The sequence below is a fragment of the Chiloscyllium plagiosum genome, chromosome 7 (assembly GCF_004010195.1).
Source record: "Chiloscyllium plagiosum isolate BGI_BamShark_2017 chromosome 7, ASM401019v2, whole genome shotgun sequence".
Taxonomy (NCBI): domain Eukaryota; kingdom Metazoa; phylum Chordata; class Chondrichthyes; order Orectolobiformes; family Hemiscylliidae; genus Chiloscyllium; species Chiloscyllium plagiosum.
Window position 1 is genome coordinate 35,442,463 of NC_057716.1, and position 13,228 is coordinate 35,455,690.

At 44.6% G+C, this 13,228-nt stretch overlaps 1 protein-coding gene across 1 annotated transcript in view; it reads left to right on the forward strand.

Moving 5' to 3' along the window:
- The window catches only part of cps1 (carbamoyl-phosphate synthase 1, mitochondrial), a 730,040-nt gene that overhangs the window by 77,575 nt on the left and 639,237 nt on the right, over positions 1-13,228 (forward strand). Inside the window, exons 17-18 of the mRNA XM_043693435.1 lie at positions 4,107-4,251; positions 5,271-5,481. Of these exons, the coding sequence (XP_043549370.1) occupies positions 4,107-4,251; positions 5,271-5,481 (356 nt within the window). The remainder of the gene's footprint in view (positions 1-4,106; positions 4,252-5,270; positions 5,482-13,228) is intronic.

Consider the following 13,228-nt stretch of genomic DNA (forward strand, 5'->3'; position numbering starts at 1 on the left):
CCCCACCTCTCTCCTCCCCACCTCTCTCCTCCCCACTCATACACACTCATATACACACACACACACACACACTGTGTGTGTGTACTGCCACACCGAGGGGATTGCAATAAATTCTTTCTAAACCCTCACCAAAGTATAATGTCCACATGTATTTTTTCCAAGGTTCATTTGGACTATGAATGTTAACCCTCACCTCCCCTCTTCTCCAGCTATGAGGCACATCTCCTCATGTCCACTTTCCTGCCCTTTCTCCATAACCCTTGATTTTCTGACTGATCAAGAATCTATTTATCTCAGACTTGACCATACACAAGTACTCTACCCCCACAACTCTGTGTGGCAAGGTGTTCCAAAGACACTCAACCCTCTGAGGGAAGAAATTGATCCTTGTCTCCGTTTTCAATTGGCACCCCTGAATTTGGGACTATTCCCTCTGACCCTCGGTTCTCCCATGAGGGGAAACATCCTTTCAGCATTTATCTTATCAAGGTTCCTTGTGTTGCAGTTTTCTATAGTTTTTCTCCATTTAAATAATAATTCTGTTCTTTAAAACTTCCTTTTGACATGACCAATTTTCATTTCCCCATGCTTTCCTCCATTCACCAACTGGTTGCTCACTTAGTTAACCTATCTCTCTGTGTACAAAGTTAAACATCACACAACACCAGGTTATAGTCCAACAGGTTTAATTGGAAGCACACTAGCTTTCGGAGCATCGTTCCTTCATCAGGTGGTTGTGGAGGACACAGTTGTAAGGCACAGAATTTATAGCAAAAGTTTAGTGTGATGTAACTGAAATTATACATTGATTGTCTGTTAAGTCTTTCATCTGTGCGAATACTATGATAGTTTCCTTCTTTCTTTAAATCACAAAACATATTTTTTTTAAAGTTGCATTCTCAGGTTAGGTGTAACCATTGGTGTTAGCTAGACAATATGTTGAAGGTGTTTTTAGATTCTAATCTAAAAATTGAAATAAGAGTTTTCCATGAATTCATGCAATTTTTAAGCAAAGTACAATGTAACTTTGTGTGTGTGTCTGGGTTGTGTGTGTGTGTTGTGTTGTGCGTGTAGTGTCTTAAGATGAAAGACTCAACAGACAATCAAGGTATTTTTCAATGTATAATTTCAGCTACATCACACTATAAACTTTTGCTATAAATTCTGTGCCTTACAATTGTGTCCTCCACAATCACCTACTGAAGGAGCAGCTCTCCGAAAGCTAGTGTGCTTCCAATTCAACTTGTTGGACTATAACCTGTTGTTGTGTGATTTTTAACTTTGTACACCCCAGTCCAACACTGGCATCTCAAAATCATTATCTCTCTGTGAACTGCATCCCTCTCACAACTTGCCTTTTCACCTATTTTTGTGTTGTCTGCAAATTTGGAGTGATGATCTTGTTTCACAGCTCAATCTCTTCAGGAATTCTGGCAGCCTGGTGAATGACAGCCTTTGCTATGCTCTACCCTTGAGCAAGTGTGTGTGTACTGCCACACAGAGGGAATTGCAATAAATTGACACCTCTCCAAACCCTCACCACTGTATAATATCCATGTGTATTTTTTCCCAAGGTTCACTTGGACTATGAACGCTAACCCTCACTTCCCTCATCCCCAGCTATGATGCACATCTCCTCTGGTCTGTACACAGTCCTCTCTGGTGATTGCCTTTCTCTCTGTGAGTGGGTTCCTTACTGACCTTTTGTGCTGTCTGCATATTCTAAAATTAGATTTTAAACGTTCAGGTTGTTAACATATAAATTGCAAAAGCAAAAAATAGGCAGGGTAGTTCGTGAGACTTGCAGGAGCAATATGTTTGTCATATTAGGGGTTTTGAACTTCATAATATAGACTGGGACTGCCATAACATTAAGGACTTAGATGGAGTGGAATTTGTTAATTGCATTCAGGAAATTTTCCTTAAGCAACATATAGTGGGTCCTACTCGGAAAGGGGCAAAACTTGACTTACTCTTGGGAAATAGGGCAGGACAGGTGACTGAGGTGACAGTGGGGGAGCACTTTGAGACTAATGATCATAGTTCTGTTAATTTTAAAATAGTTGTGGAGAGGGACAAAACTGGTCCACAGGTTCAAGTTCTAAACTGGGGCAAGGGGAACTTTGATGGAGTTAGGAAATTGCTGGGGCTGACTGAAGTAGTTTGGCGTGGTTTTGGGTTTGTTAACCTAGTTGGGAAGTTGATTTGCAGACGTTTAGTCCCTAGTCTAGCTGACATCTTCGGCGCTTTGGAGCGTCCTCAGAAGCACTGTGGTACTATGTCTTCTAAATTTATTTAGTTCAGTTCCTGGTGAATGGTAGGGCTTTAAGGAGTGTAGTGGAACAGAGAGACTTTGGAGTCTAGGTGCACAGTTCTATGAAAGTGGAGTCACAGGGAGACAGGGCAGTGAAGTAAGCTTTTGGCACACTGGCCTTCAATCAGGGGATTGAGTATAGAAGATGGGAATTTATGTTGCAGTTGTACAGGACTGTTGAGGCCACATTTAGCATATTGTGTTCAGTTTTGGTCGCCTTGCTTTGGAAGGATTTTATTTAACTGGAAATAGTGCAGAAGAAATTTACAAGGATGTTGCGAAGTCTCAAGGCTCTGAGTTCTTGGGAGAGGTTGGACAAGCGATGAATGTTTTGTCTAGAGGGTGGACTTTATAGAGGTGTATAAGATCATGAGAGGCATAGATAGGGTGAATGCTCTCAGTCTTTTTCCCAGGGTTGGGAAATCGAGGACTAGAAAGCATCAAGAGGCATAGATAGGGTGAATGCTCTGTCTTTTTCCCAGGGTTGGGAAATCGAGGACTAGAAAGCATCAGGTTAAGGTTAGAGGGGAAAGAACCTGAGGGGCAACTTTTGTAGACAGAGGGTAGTACACGTATGGAATGAGCTGCCAGTGGAAGTGGTTGAGGTGGGTGCATTAACAACATTTAAAAGGCATTTGGACAAATACATGGATAGGAAAGGTTTAGAAGGATATGAGCAAAGTGCAGGGAAATGGGGTTAGTGTAGATGGACATTTTGGTCAGCATGGACTCTGTGCTGTAGGACTCTATAACGGTATGAGCTCGAATACAGAGGGCGAAAGTGAGGACTACAGATGCTGGAGATCAGAGTAGAGTGTATGGTTTTGGAAAGCACAGCAGGTCAGGCAGTATCCGAGGAGCATGAGAATTGACGTTTCGGGCAAAAACCCTTCATCAAGAATCATCAGGATGCTGCCTGACGTGTTTTTCCAGCATCAATTCTCCAGATCTGGTATAGAGCCCGGCAAATGCCACATAGTGAGAGGCGTTTGGTAATTGGGGTTCCTCTTGTGTTTCCACCCAACCCGGGTGGATTAGATGGATTAGGTTGGATTACTTAAAGTGTGGAAACAGGCCCTTCAGCCCAAGAAGTCCACACCGAGCCGCTGAAGAGCAACCCACCCAGACCCATTCCCTTACATTTACCCCTTCACCTAACACTATGGGCAATTTAGCATGGCCAATTCACCTAACCTGCACATTTTTGGACTGTGGGAGGAAACCCACGCAGATACTGGGAGAACGTGCAAACTCCCCGTGCTCTTACTAAAGTTGTTTTTACACCTTCAACAATGATCTTGTCATCCTATCTCTTATTAGCAGAGTTCTTTCAGTCATATCAAATTGAGGTACTGCCTTTACAAAACTAAGAGAAAGTGCTGGAGAATCTCGGTAGATCTGGCAGTGTTGTAGACAGAGAGGCAGAGTAAATGGTTGGAGTCGAGTGATCCTCCTTCCGAACTAGTGCATATTTGCTTAATCACAACGCCCGACCACCCCTGGTTCTTATTTATTTTCTGGCCACAGTTATCTGCCTTGTTTACCAACACTGACTCCTGGTGTTTAGGCCTTCCTGCCATCTCATCGCTATCCCTCTCTGTCTCTAATGCCCCACTTACTTAACCACAGCCTTTCATCCAAAATTTAAATTGTGCATGTGCACACTGAGTGGACCTGCTAAAATGGCTTTACAACAAAATGGCTATACCAATACAGATCTGCAATTGTCCTCACTGTCTCCTTGTTGGAGCACAATGCCGGATTTCTGATGATTGGTCTGTTGTCTTTCCAGGCTTTGGCCATGACCAATCAAATCCTTGTGGAGCAGTCGCTGCTGGGCTGGAAGGAGGTGGAATATGAAGTAGTACGCGACGTGGCTGATAACTGCGTGACCGTCTGCAACATGGAGAACTTTGACCCCTTGGGAATTCATACAGGTAAAGCTGTCAGGAGAGGAATTCATAATCTGTTCTCTAACACTGTGTAGTGTTTGGGAACGTAACTGTGAGAGGATTTCACTTGGGGAGGTCCGCGCTGCTTTAATGTCCACGCACTACCACTTGCTCACTGACCTTCATGTTCACTCGCTCTCTTTGGTTGTCAGTGAGCCTCACCTAGCTGGCAGTGTGGCACTCTGTTTCCCATTGGTACAATCTCCAGGGGATTATGTTCGCCCAGCAGCAGGAGGTAGATCTGTGCCTTTCATCCTTAGTACAGTCCTCCTTGTTGAGCTGCTTGGTTGATTGACAAGTCATGATTCTCTGAGAAATGCCAGGTCTGGTGGGAAAGCTTTACTTCTTGTAGAGTTTACCTCTTGTCCTTTCGCTGATCCATGGCAGATTAAGTCCAAAGCACAGGGTCCCTAGCATGTTATTCCGAAACTAGTGAGCGAATGCAGCAGTGAGAAGCTGTCAAACTACACAGTGAGATACTGGGTGGCTGCACAGTAGTTGGCTCTCTCACGCACCATTTATTTCCTTGGTAATCAGTGAGATTTCACCTTTATGCAGCAAGTGTTTTTGATGTGACCACTGAATTTATAACCCAGGATTGAGCAGGAGCACTGACAATGTGGGAGGTTAACATAAAGATGGAAGCTACCTGCAGGAGAGACAGATTTTCCGACTGCCCTTCTATTGCACCAGTGTGAAGTCCAGTCAATGCTGTTCTATGCCTATTGAGAGATAGAGTAGGCTTTGAATGGGGTAACTCTAACTGACCTGGATTGCAGGTGGCAGGTCTTGAGAAGGGTGGATGGGATGGGATTGACATGAGCTCACAGTTTAACAGTGAGGAGGACCAATGGTGATGGGGATTCCTAAAAGTCAAGAGGAATAGGAGTTGGTCTGTCAGTGTAATCGAGGTGAAGTGACTCAGTTTCAGATATGCTCTGCTCAGTCCCTGGAGCCGGTGGTTCTTTGTTTGTGAACCTGGTCCTTTGTTCCTTGTCTTTTAGGAGACTCAGTTGTTGTAGCCCCCAGTCAGACGCTGTCCAATGAGGAGTATCACATGCTGCGTGAAACCGCGATCAAGGTGGTGCGCCATTTGGACATCATCGGCGAGTGCAACATTCAGTACGCATTGCATCCCGCCTCACTGGAGTACTGCATCATTGAGGTCAATGCCCGACTATCACGCAGCTCAGCTCTGGCCTCCAAAGCCACTGGGTAAGGAGACGTTAAGGGGAAGGTGGGGGAAAGAGCAGTGCATTTGTCATTCAGTGAGCACTCCATGTAAAGACACCCCTATATGGCTGCTTGCAATTTGAAAGAAAATGAAAAGGAATGGGAGTCGAGAGGGGCCGTACAACAACAATTTTTATAATATTTACACTGCACAAGCCAGTGTGTTTTCCAGTTGGTTAATGTAGGTGTTTACTTTCTACAGGAACTTCCTCTCACCCAACATGTCCAATCCTATCACTAGGTCCTTTCCAGCCTTCTTCCTCCAGTTTCTCTCTTTCCATCAATGTGCCCAATCAGAGAGTCCCCCTGGGTAAAGACGGTTTTCCTGAATCCCCTGTGTGTTTATTTGGGACTGGTCTCTGTTTTTACTGCTACTTTGAGGGTCTGCCATTCCATATTGTTAAAGATCATGAGTAGGGCACCGTCTCCTCATCTTTCTTGTTGCTTGTTTGGCCTGCCCTGATTATTCTGTGTCATGTTTTTAAGTTTCTTTCTGGTTTTTCTCTCGTTTTTCAATAGAATTTGGGCGGCACGGTGGCACAGTGGTTAGCACTGCTGCCTCACAGCGCCAGAGACCCGGGTTTAATTCCCGCCTCAGGCGACTGACTGTGTGGAGTTTGCACATTCTCCCCGTGTCTGCGTGGGTTTCCTCCGGGTGCTCCGGTTTCCTCCCACAGTCCAAAAATGTGCAGGTTAGGTGAATTGGCCATGCTAAATTGTTAGGTGCAGGGGTAAATGTAGGGGAATGGGTCTGGGTGGGTTGCGCTTCGGCGAGTCGGTGTGGACTTGTTGGGCCGAAGGGCCTGTTTCCACATTGTAAGTAATCTAATCTAACCTAATCTAATCTAGAATTTCTTTCTAATCTAGAATTTCTTTCTAATCATTAATATGCCGATCACCCTCCAGTGAGTTTTTAAATTAAAACATCGTTGGCAAAGGGCCGAATTTGGGATGTTGTGGTGAATGAAAGAGTGGGGGGAAAGAGCAACAAACAACGGAATGAATGTGGGAAATGATAAAAGGACAGTGACAGGAAGGGACAGAAAATACAGATGTAAGAGCAAAGCAACAGAAAAGAGTGGAAATTACAAAAAATAATAAAAGGACACCACGTAGAGCATTATTTGAATGCATGTAGTAATCAAAACAGATGAAGAGTTGTAAAAGTTGAGATGAATAACAACAATTTCGTGGCCATTACTGAGCTATTGCTGCAGGATGACTCCGGTTGGGATCTGAACATTTGAAAGATATCTGGTATTCAGAAAGGACATGAAGCTTGGAAATAATGAAGGAATGGCTCCGTTAATTAACGATGAATCGGAAATCAGGATAAAGAAGCAGTATGGGTAGAGATGAGGAATGATAAAAGCAAGAGGTCACTTGTGTACAGCCCTGTAACAATAATGACATGATAGGGCAGGGTTTCAAGGAAGAGGTATTAGAATCTTGTCAAAAGGATACATCAACTCTTGTGGGAAATTTTAACCACTGTATCGGCTGGAAAAATCAGACAAGAAAAAGTAGTCGAGATGAGGAATTCATTGACCGTTTTCAGGACAGTTTCTTAGACAGCGTTGCGAAAGCCCGTCTAGTTTCACAAATGTTTTTTCAGGAAAGAAATCTGCTGTCCTGAGTTCGTCTGGCCAACATGTGTCACCCATTTCACGGCAATGTAGTTGATTCTTCACTGCCCTTCTAAAGTGGCCCAGCACAGCAGTTGTATCAACTTTTAGATCATAGAATCCTCACCATGTGGAAGTAGGCCATTTGGTCCATCGGGTCCACACCAACCCTCCGAAGTGTATCCCCATCCAGACCCACCAAATCCCAGTAACCTCACATTTCCCATGGCTAACCCAACTAGCCTGCACATGTTTGGACTGTGGGAGGAAACCGGAGTGCCAGGAGGAAACCCTCAAAGACATAGGGAGAGTGCACCATCTCCACACAGCTGTAGTTCTATGATCCTCCCATGGTAAACAGCACTTAGAGTCACAGACTTGTACATCATTGAAACAGTCCCTTTGGCCCACCATTTCTATGCTGACCAGCAAACACCAACCACACTAATCCCATTTATCTGTACTTGGCTCAAGGCTGGAATTGAACCTGGGTCCCTGGCACTGTGAGGCAACCGTGCTAACCACTGTGCTGCTCTCGTCTTCAAACGTTAATGAACCTGGAGCACCAGGCATTGACCTAGGCATCAGAAATGACAATGGCAAGCACAGCTCTGTCAACTCTGTGAAGTCCTTCTTAATAATATTCGGGGGCAGTGTCAGATGAGTTAAATCAGCAGCTAACCACAGTCATTCCCATAGAATGATATCTTACAGACAATGTCCTGACACTACCATCACCAAGGAAACATCTTGCTGGTTACCACATGTTGTCCTCCCGTGGCCAATGGTTCTATGATCCTCCATGGTAAACAGCACTTCGAGTTACAGACTCCTACATCATTGAAACAGTCACTTCGGCCCACTATGTCTATGCCGACCAATAAACACCAACTACACTAATCCCATTTACCTGTGCTTGGTCCATAGCTTGCTGTGCCCTGACATTTTAGGTGGTCATAGAATCCTAGAATTCCTACAGCGTGGAAGCTGACCATTCGACCCATCAAGTCCACACCGACCTTTCGAAGAGCATCCCACCAGATCCACCCCGCCCCACCCACCTTTATCTTATCCCTGTGAGTCTGCATTTCCCGTGGCCAAGGCCAGTTCTGCCTAACTTGCACATTTTTGGACTGTTGTTGGGATGGGGATTGGGGTGGGGGGGGGGGGGGGAACTGGAGGAATCCCTTGCAGAAACTCGGAGAATGTTTGCATGGAGTTTGCACATTCACCCAAGGCTGGAGTTGAACCTGTGCCCCTTGTGCTGTGAGGCAGCAGTGCTAACAATTGAGCCACTGTGTTTCCCCTGAGCATTCCCTAGATGCTGCTTAAGTGTTGAGGGAGTACTTGACTCCTCCACCCTGTTGGGCTGCACGTTCCGTATTTCTACCATCCTCTGGGTGAAAAAACCTTTCCTCAAATCATTTAGATTATACCTTAAATCTGGGCCCTCTGGTCTTAGATATGCTTTCTCTGGGGAAAAGATTCACACAATCTACTTTATCTATGTCTTTGATAATTTTGTATATCTCAATCAGATCCCTCCTTAGCCTTCTCTGCCCCAGGGGAAACAAACCCCAGCCTATCTAGTGCCTCCTTCCATCCTAGTCAACATCCTGGTGAATCTCCTCTGCACCCTATTCAGTGCAATCACATCATTTCAACAGTGTGGAGGCCATAACTGCATACAGTATTCCATCCATGATGTGGCCAATGTTTGATAAATTTGTAGCAAGATTTCCTTGCTCTTATATTCAATGCTCCGATGAATGAAGACAAGCATCCCACCTGCTTTCTTTACTTTCTGTCCATGACGTGGAGGTGCCAGTGTTGGACTAAGGTGGACAAGGTCAGAAGTCAGGTGACACCAGGTTAAAGTCCAACAGGTTTATTTGAAATCACAAGCTTTGGTCACTTCACCTGATGAAAGCTTGTGATTTCAAATAAACCTGTTGGACTACAACATGGTGTTGTCTGACTTCTGACCTTGTCTACCTTCGAGAATCTATGGACTTGTACACCGAGGTCCCTTTGTTCCTCCGTACTCCCGAGGGAATTAGCGATCATTGCGTATATTAACTTCCTCACAATATATTATCTCACATTTGTTGGAATCAAATTCCACCTGCCATTGCTCTGCTCAATTTTAACAGCTGATTAATATCAGACTGTAGCCTGAGACCATCCTCCTCACTGTCAAACAACACCACCAATTTTCATGTCATCTGTAAATGTACTCATTGCATGTTTAATATTACATCCATGCATGTAACAACATGGGTCCCTTCCAGTCAAAAGAAAACCAGCTCTTAACCATCAGCCTTGTCCTGCTATTTGGACAGAGCACTAAGGGTAGCAAGGGCTCAATATGTACTCTGGGTGGGGGAGTGGCGATTTCAATGTCCACCATCAAGAGTGGGTCAGCAGAGGCACCACTGACTGAACTTGTAAGGTTCTGAAGGACGTAGTTGCTAAATTGTGCTGGTGGTGGGTGTGAGAGAAACAACAAAAGGGAAAAGCATACTTCATCTGATCCTTACTAATCTGCCTGCAGCAGATGTAACAGTGCATCATCATATTGGTAAGAGTGACCGCACAGTTCTTGTGGAGATAACTACTTGCCTTCACACTGAGAGTAACCTCCATCATATTGTGTGGCACTATCACCACGGAAAAGACTTGGAACAGATCTAGCAACTCAAGACCAGGCTTCCATTGGGTGCTGTAAGCCATTAGCAGCAACAGAATCATACTCGGCACATTCTGTGAACTCATGGCCTAGCATATCCCCCACTCAACCATTACCATTAATCAAGGGATCAACCTTGATTCAGTGAAGAGTGCAGGAGGCTATGCCAGGAGCAGCACCATGCATATCTTAAAAAAAAAAAAATGAGCTCGACGAAACTACCAAGAAGAACAACTTGCATGTCAAACAATATAAGCAACAAGTGATTGACAGCTATCAAGCAGCACCTGCTCGGCAATAACCTGCCCAGTGACACCCAATCTGGGTTCTGCCAGGGCCACTCAGCTCCTGATCTCATTAAATCCTTGGTTCAAACATGGATGAAAGAGCTGAATTCCAGAGATGAGGTGAAAGTGACATCCCTTGACATCAGTGTCACGTTTGACGGATTGTGTATCAATTATCCATAGCAAAGCTGGAATCAATGGAAATTGGGGGAAAATGTTCCACTGGTTGGAGTCATACCTGGCACATAGAATGATGGCTGCAGCTGTTGAAGGTCAGATGTCCCAGCTCTAGGGCATCAATGCAAGAGTTCCTCCAGGTAGTGTCCTCGGCCCAACCGTCTTCAGTTGTGTCATCAATGACCTCTTTATCATAAGGTCAAAAGTGGGGATGCTCACCAATGATTGCATGGTGATTAGTACCATTCGCAACCCCTTAGATACTGAATCAATATCCAACTGCAACAAAACCTGAGCAGTATTCAAGGTCGAGAGCGTAGTGCTGGAAAAGCACAGCAGGTCAGGCAGCATCTGAGGAGCAGGAGAATCGACGTTTTGGGCATAAGCCCTTCATCAGGAATGGATTGATGAAGGGCTTATGCCCGAAATGTCGATTCTCCTGCTCCTCGGATGCTATCTGACCTTCTGTCCTTTTCCAGCACTACGCTCTCGACTCTGAGCTCCAGCATCAGCAGTTCTCACTTTCTCCTGAGCAATAGGTGGGCGGCACAGTGGTCTGCCTCACAGCGCCAGAGACCCGGGTTCAATTTCCATCTCAGGCAACTCTCTGTGTGGGGTTTGCACATTCTCCCCGTGTCTGCGTGGGTTTCCTCCGTGTGCTCTGGTTTCCTCCCACAATCCAAATATATGCAGGTCAGGTGAATTGGCTATGCTAAATTGCCCGTAGTGTTAGGAGAAGAGGTAAATGTAGAGGGATGGGTCTGGGTGGGTTGCGCTTCAGCGGGTCGGTGTGGGCTTGTTGGGCCGAAGGGCCTGTTTCCACACTGTAAGTAATCTAATCTAACCTAATATCCAGGCTTGGGTTGACCAGTAACATTTGTATCACTCAAGTGCCGGACAATGAACATCTTAATAACAGACAATCTAATCGTCACCCCTTGAGATTCAAGATATTACCATCACTGAAACGCCCACCATCAACATCCTGGGGGGTTACCATTGACTAGAAACTGAACTAGACCTGTCCTATAAATGCAGTGGCAACAAGAGTGGCCCAGAGGTGAGGAATCGTGCAGCAAACAATTCATCTCCTGACTCCCTAAGCCTATAAGACAAAAGAGTATGATGGGAGTAGCTGCAACTCCAAAAAGCTTGACACAGTTCAAAACAAAGCAGCCCATTTGATTAACCCCACATCCACAAACATTAACTCCCTCCACCAGTTATGCTCAGTAACAGCGGTGTGTACCATCCACAAGCTGCACTGCATAAGTCACAAAGGCCCCTTAGACAACTCCTTCCAAACCTCCATCTCGAAGGGCAAGAAGATACATGGGAACACTGCCACCTGCAAGTTCCTCTCCAAACCACCCAGCATCCTGACTTGGAAATCTGTCACCATTCCTTCAGTGTCATTGTATCAAAATCCAGGAATTCCCTTGTGGGTTGACCTAAGGACATAGACCACAGGGGTTCATGAAGGCAGCTCACCACCACCCTCTCAAGGGCAACTGGCGATGGCGAATAAATGCTGGCCCTGCCAGTGATGCTGCACACCAATGCATCGATGTATTTCTGGAATATCTTTGTGCTGTTTATGTTGCTTTTAATTATTTATTGATCGTTTGTTTATTTTCTCTCTTTTGTCATCCTCTGCTTTGCTGTCTGGGTATTTTATTTTGTCTTTTCTGTAACTATTTAAGTTATTTCTGTATTAATTTATTGTGTGATATCACTGGCTAATTTTCTGCCTTTTTTTGAAGTTTGCTTCTATACTGATCACGGTTTGAAATATTTCCTACATTCTGACCAAGTTTAGTTTGTTGGAATTTATTTTATTGGTAATCTTTTGCGATATATTTTCACTCGCTTCATTCTCACCCTTTTTGAAAGAAAGTTACTTCTCTTCAATGAATGACTTTGATCTTGGTCTCATATTGTGAATGAAATTGCTTTGATGCTCCCTTGCGCGGAACCTCTCTTTGGTTCATATTGCCAATATCTGATTCAGTCATAACCTATCGCGTTGGACTTTTTCCTAATGGTTGAGAAAAATGAATCCTGCTGAATTGATTTTACACTCCATTCATGCACCTTTGTTGCTTGTTGGAGTTGTTATTGAACTAGTTAAAATATTCCAACTTTATTATTTGAGGTTCTTTACTCATTGTCTATATCATGCCCGAAATTCCTGCTTCCTGTGCATCTTCTCAATTATTGGGTGGCCAGTACTGCATTCCTATCATGAAAGCTGCACAGTGGCTCAGTGGTTAGCACTATATCCCACTTCTACACAACCTTCTACACTATCCACAACTCCACTGAGCTTTGTATCATCTGCAAACTTACTAAACCCATCCAAGTCATTTATATACAGTGCATTCTGGTATAACGTGACAATTGCATTCCTCTACAAACTTGCGCTATAGAAAATCACTATACACGTTCAGTAGAAAGTTTGTGTTATCCAAAGAGCGTCCATAATTTGTCAATTGTGTTATAGCCAGTTTGCGTTGACGAAACATACGGTGTACCAGAATGACCTGTATATCACAAACACCAGTACAGATCACTTTGTACCATCACTGGTCATGGACCTCCAGCCTGGAAAAAACACTTCCACCACTAACCTCTGATTTCCATGGGCAAGCCAGTGCTGAATCCATGAGGCCAAATCATCATGCATCTTAATCTTCTGAATGAGCCTATCATGAGGACCTTGACATAGAACATAGAAGAATACAGCGCAGTACAGGCCCTTCGGCCCTCGATGTTGCGCCAATCCAAGCCCACCTAACCTACACTAGCCCACTATCCTCCATATGCCTATCCAATGCCCGCTTAAATGCCCATAAAGAGGGAGAGTCCACCACTGCTACTGCCAGGGCATTCCATGAACTCACGACTCGCTGAGTAAAGAACCTACCCCCAACATCTGTCCTATACCTACC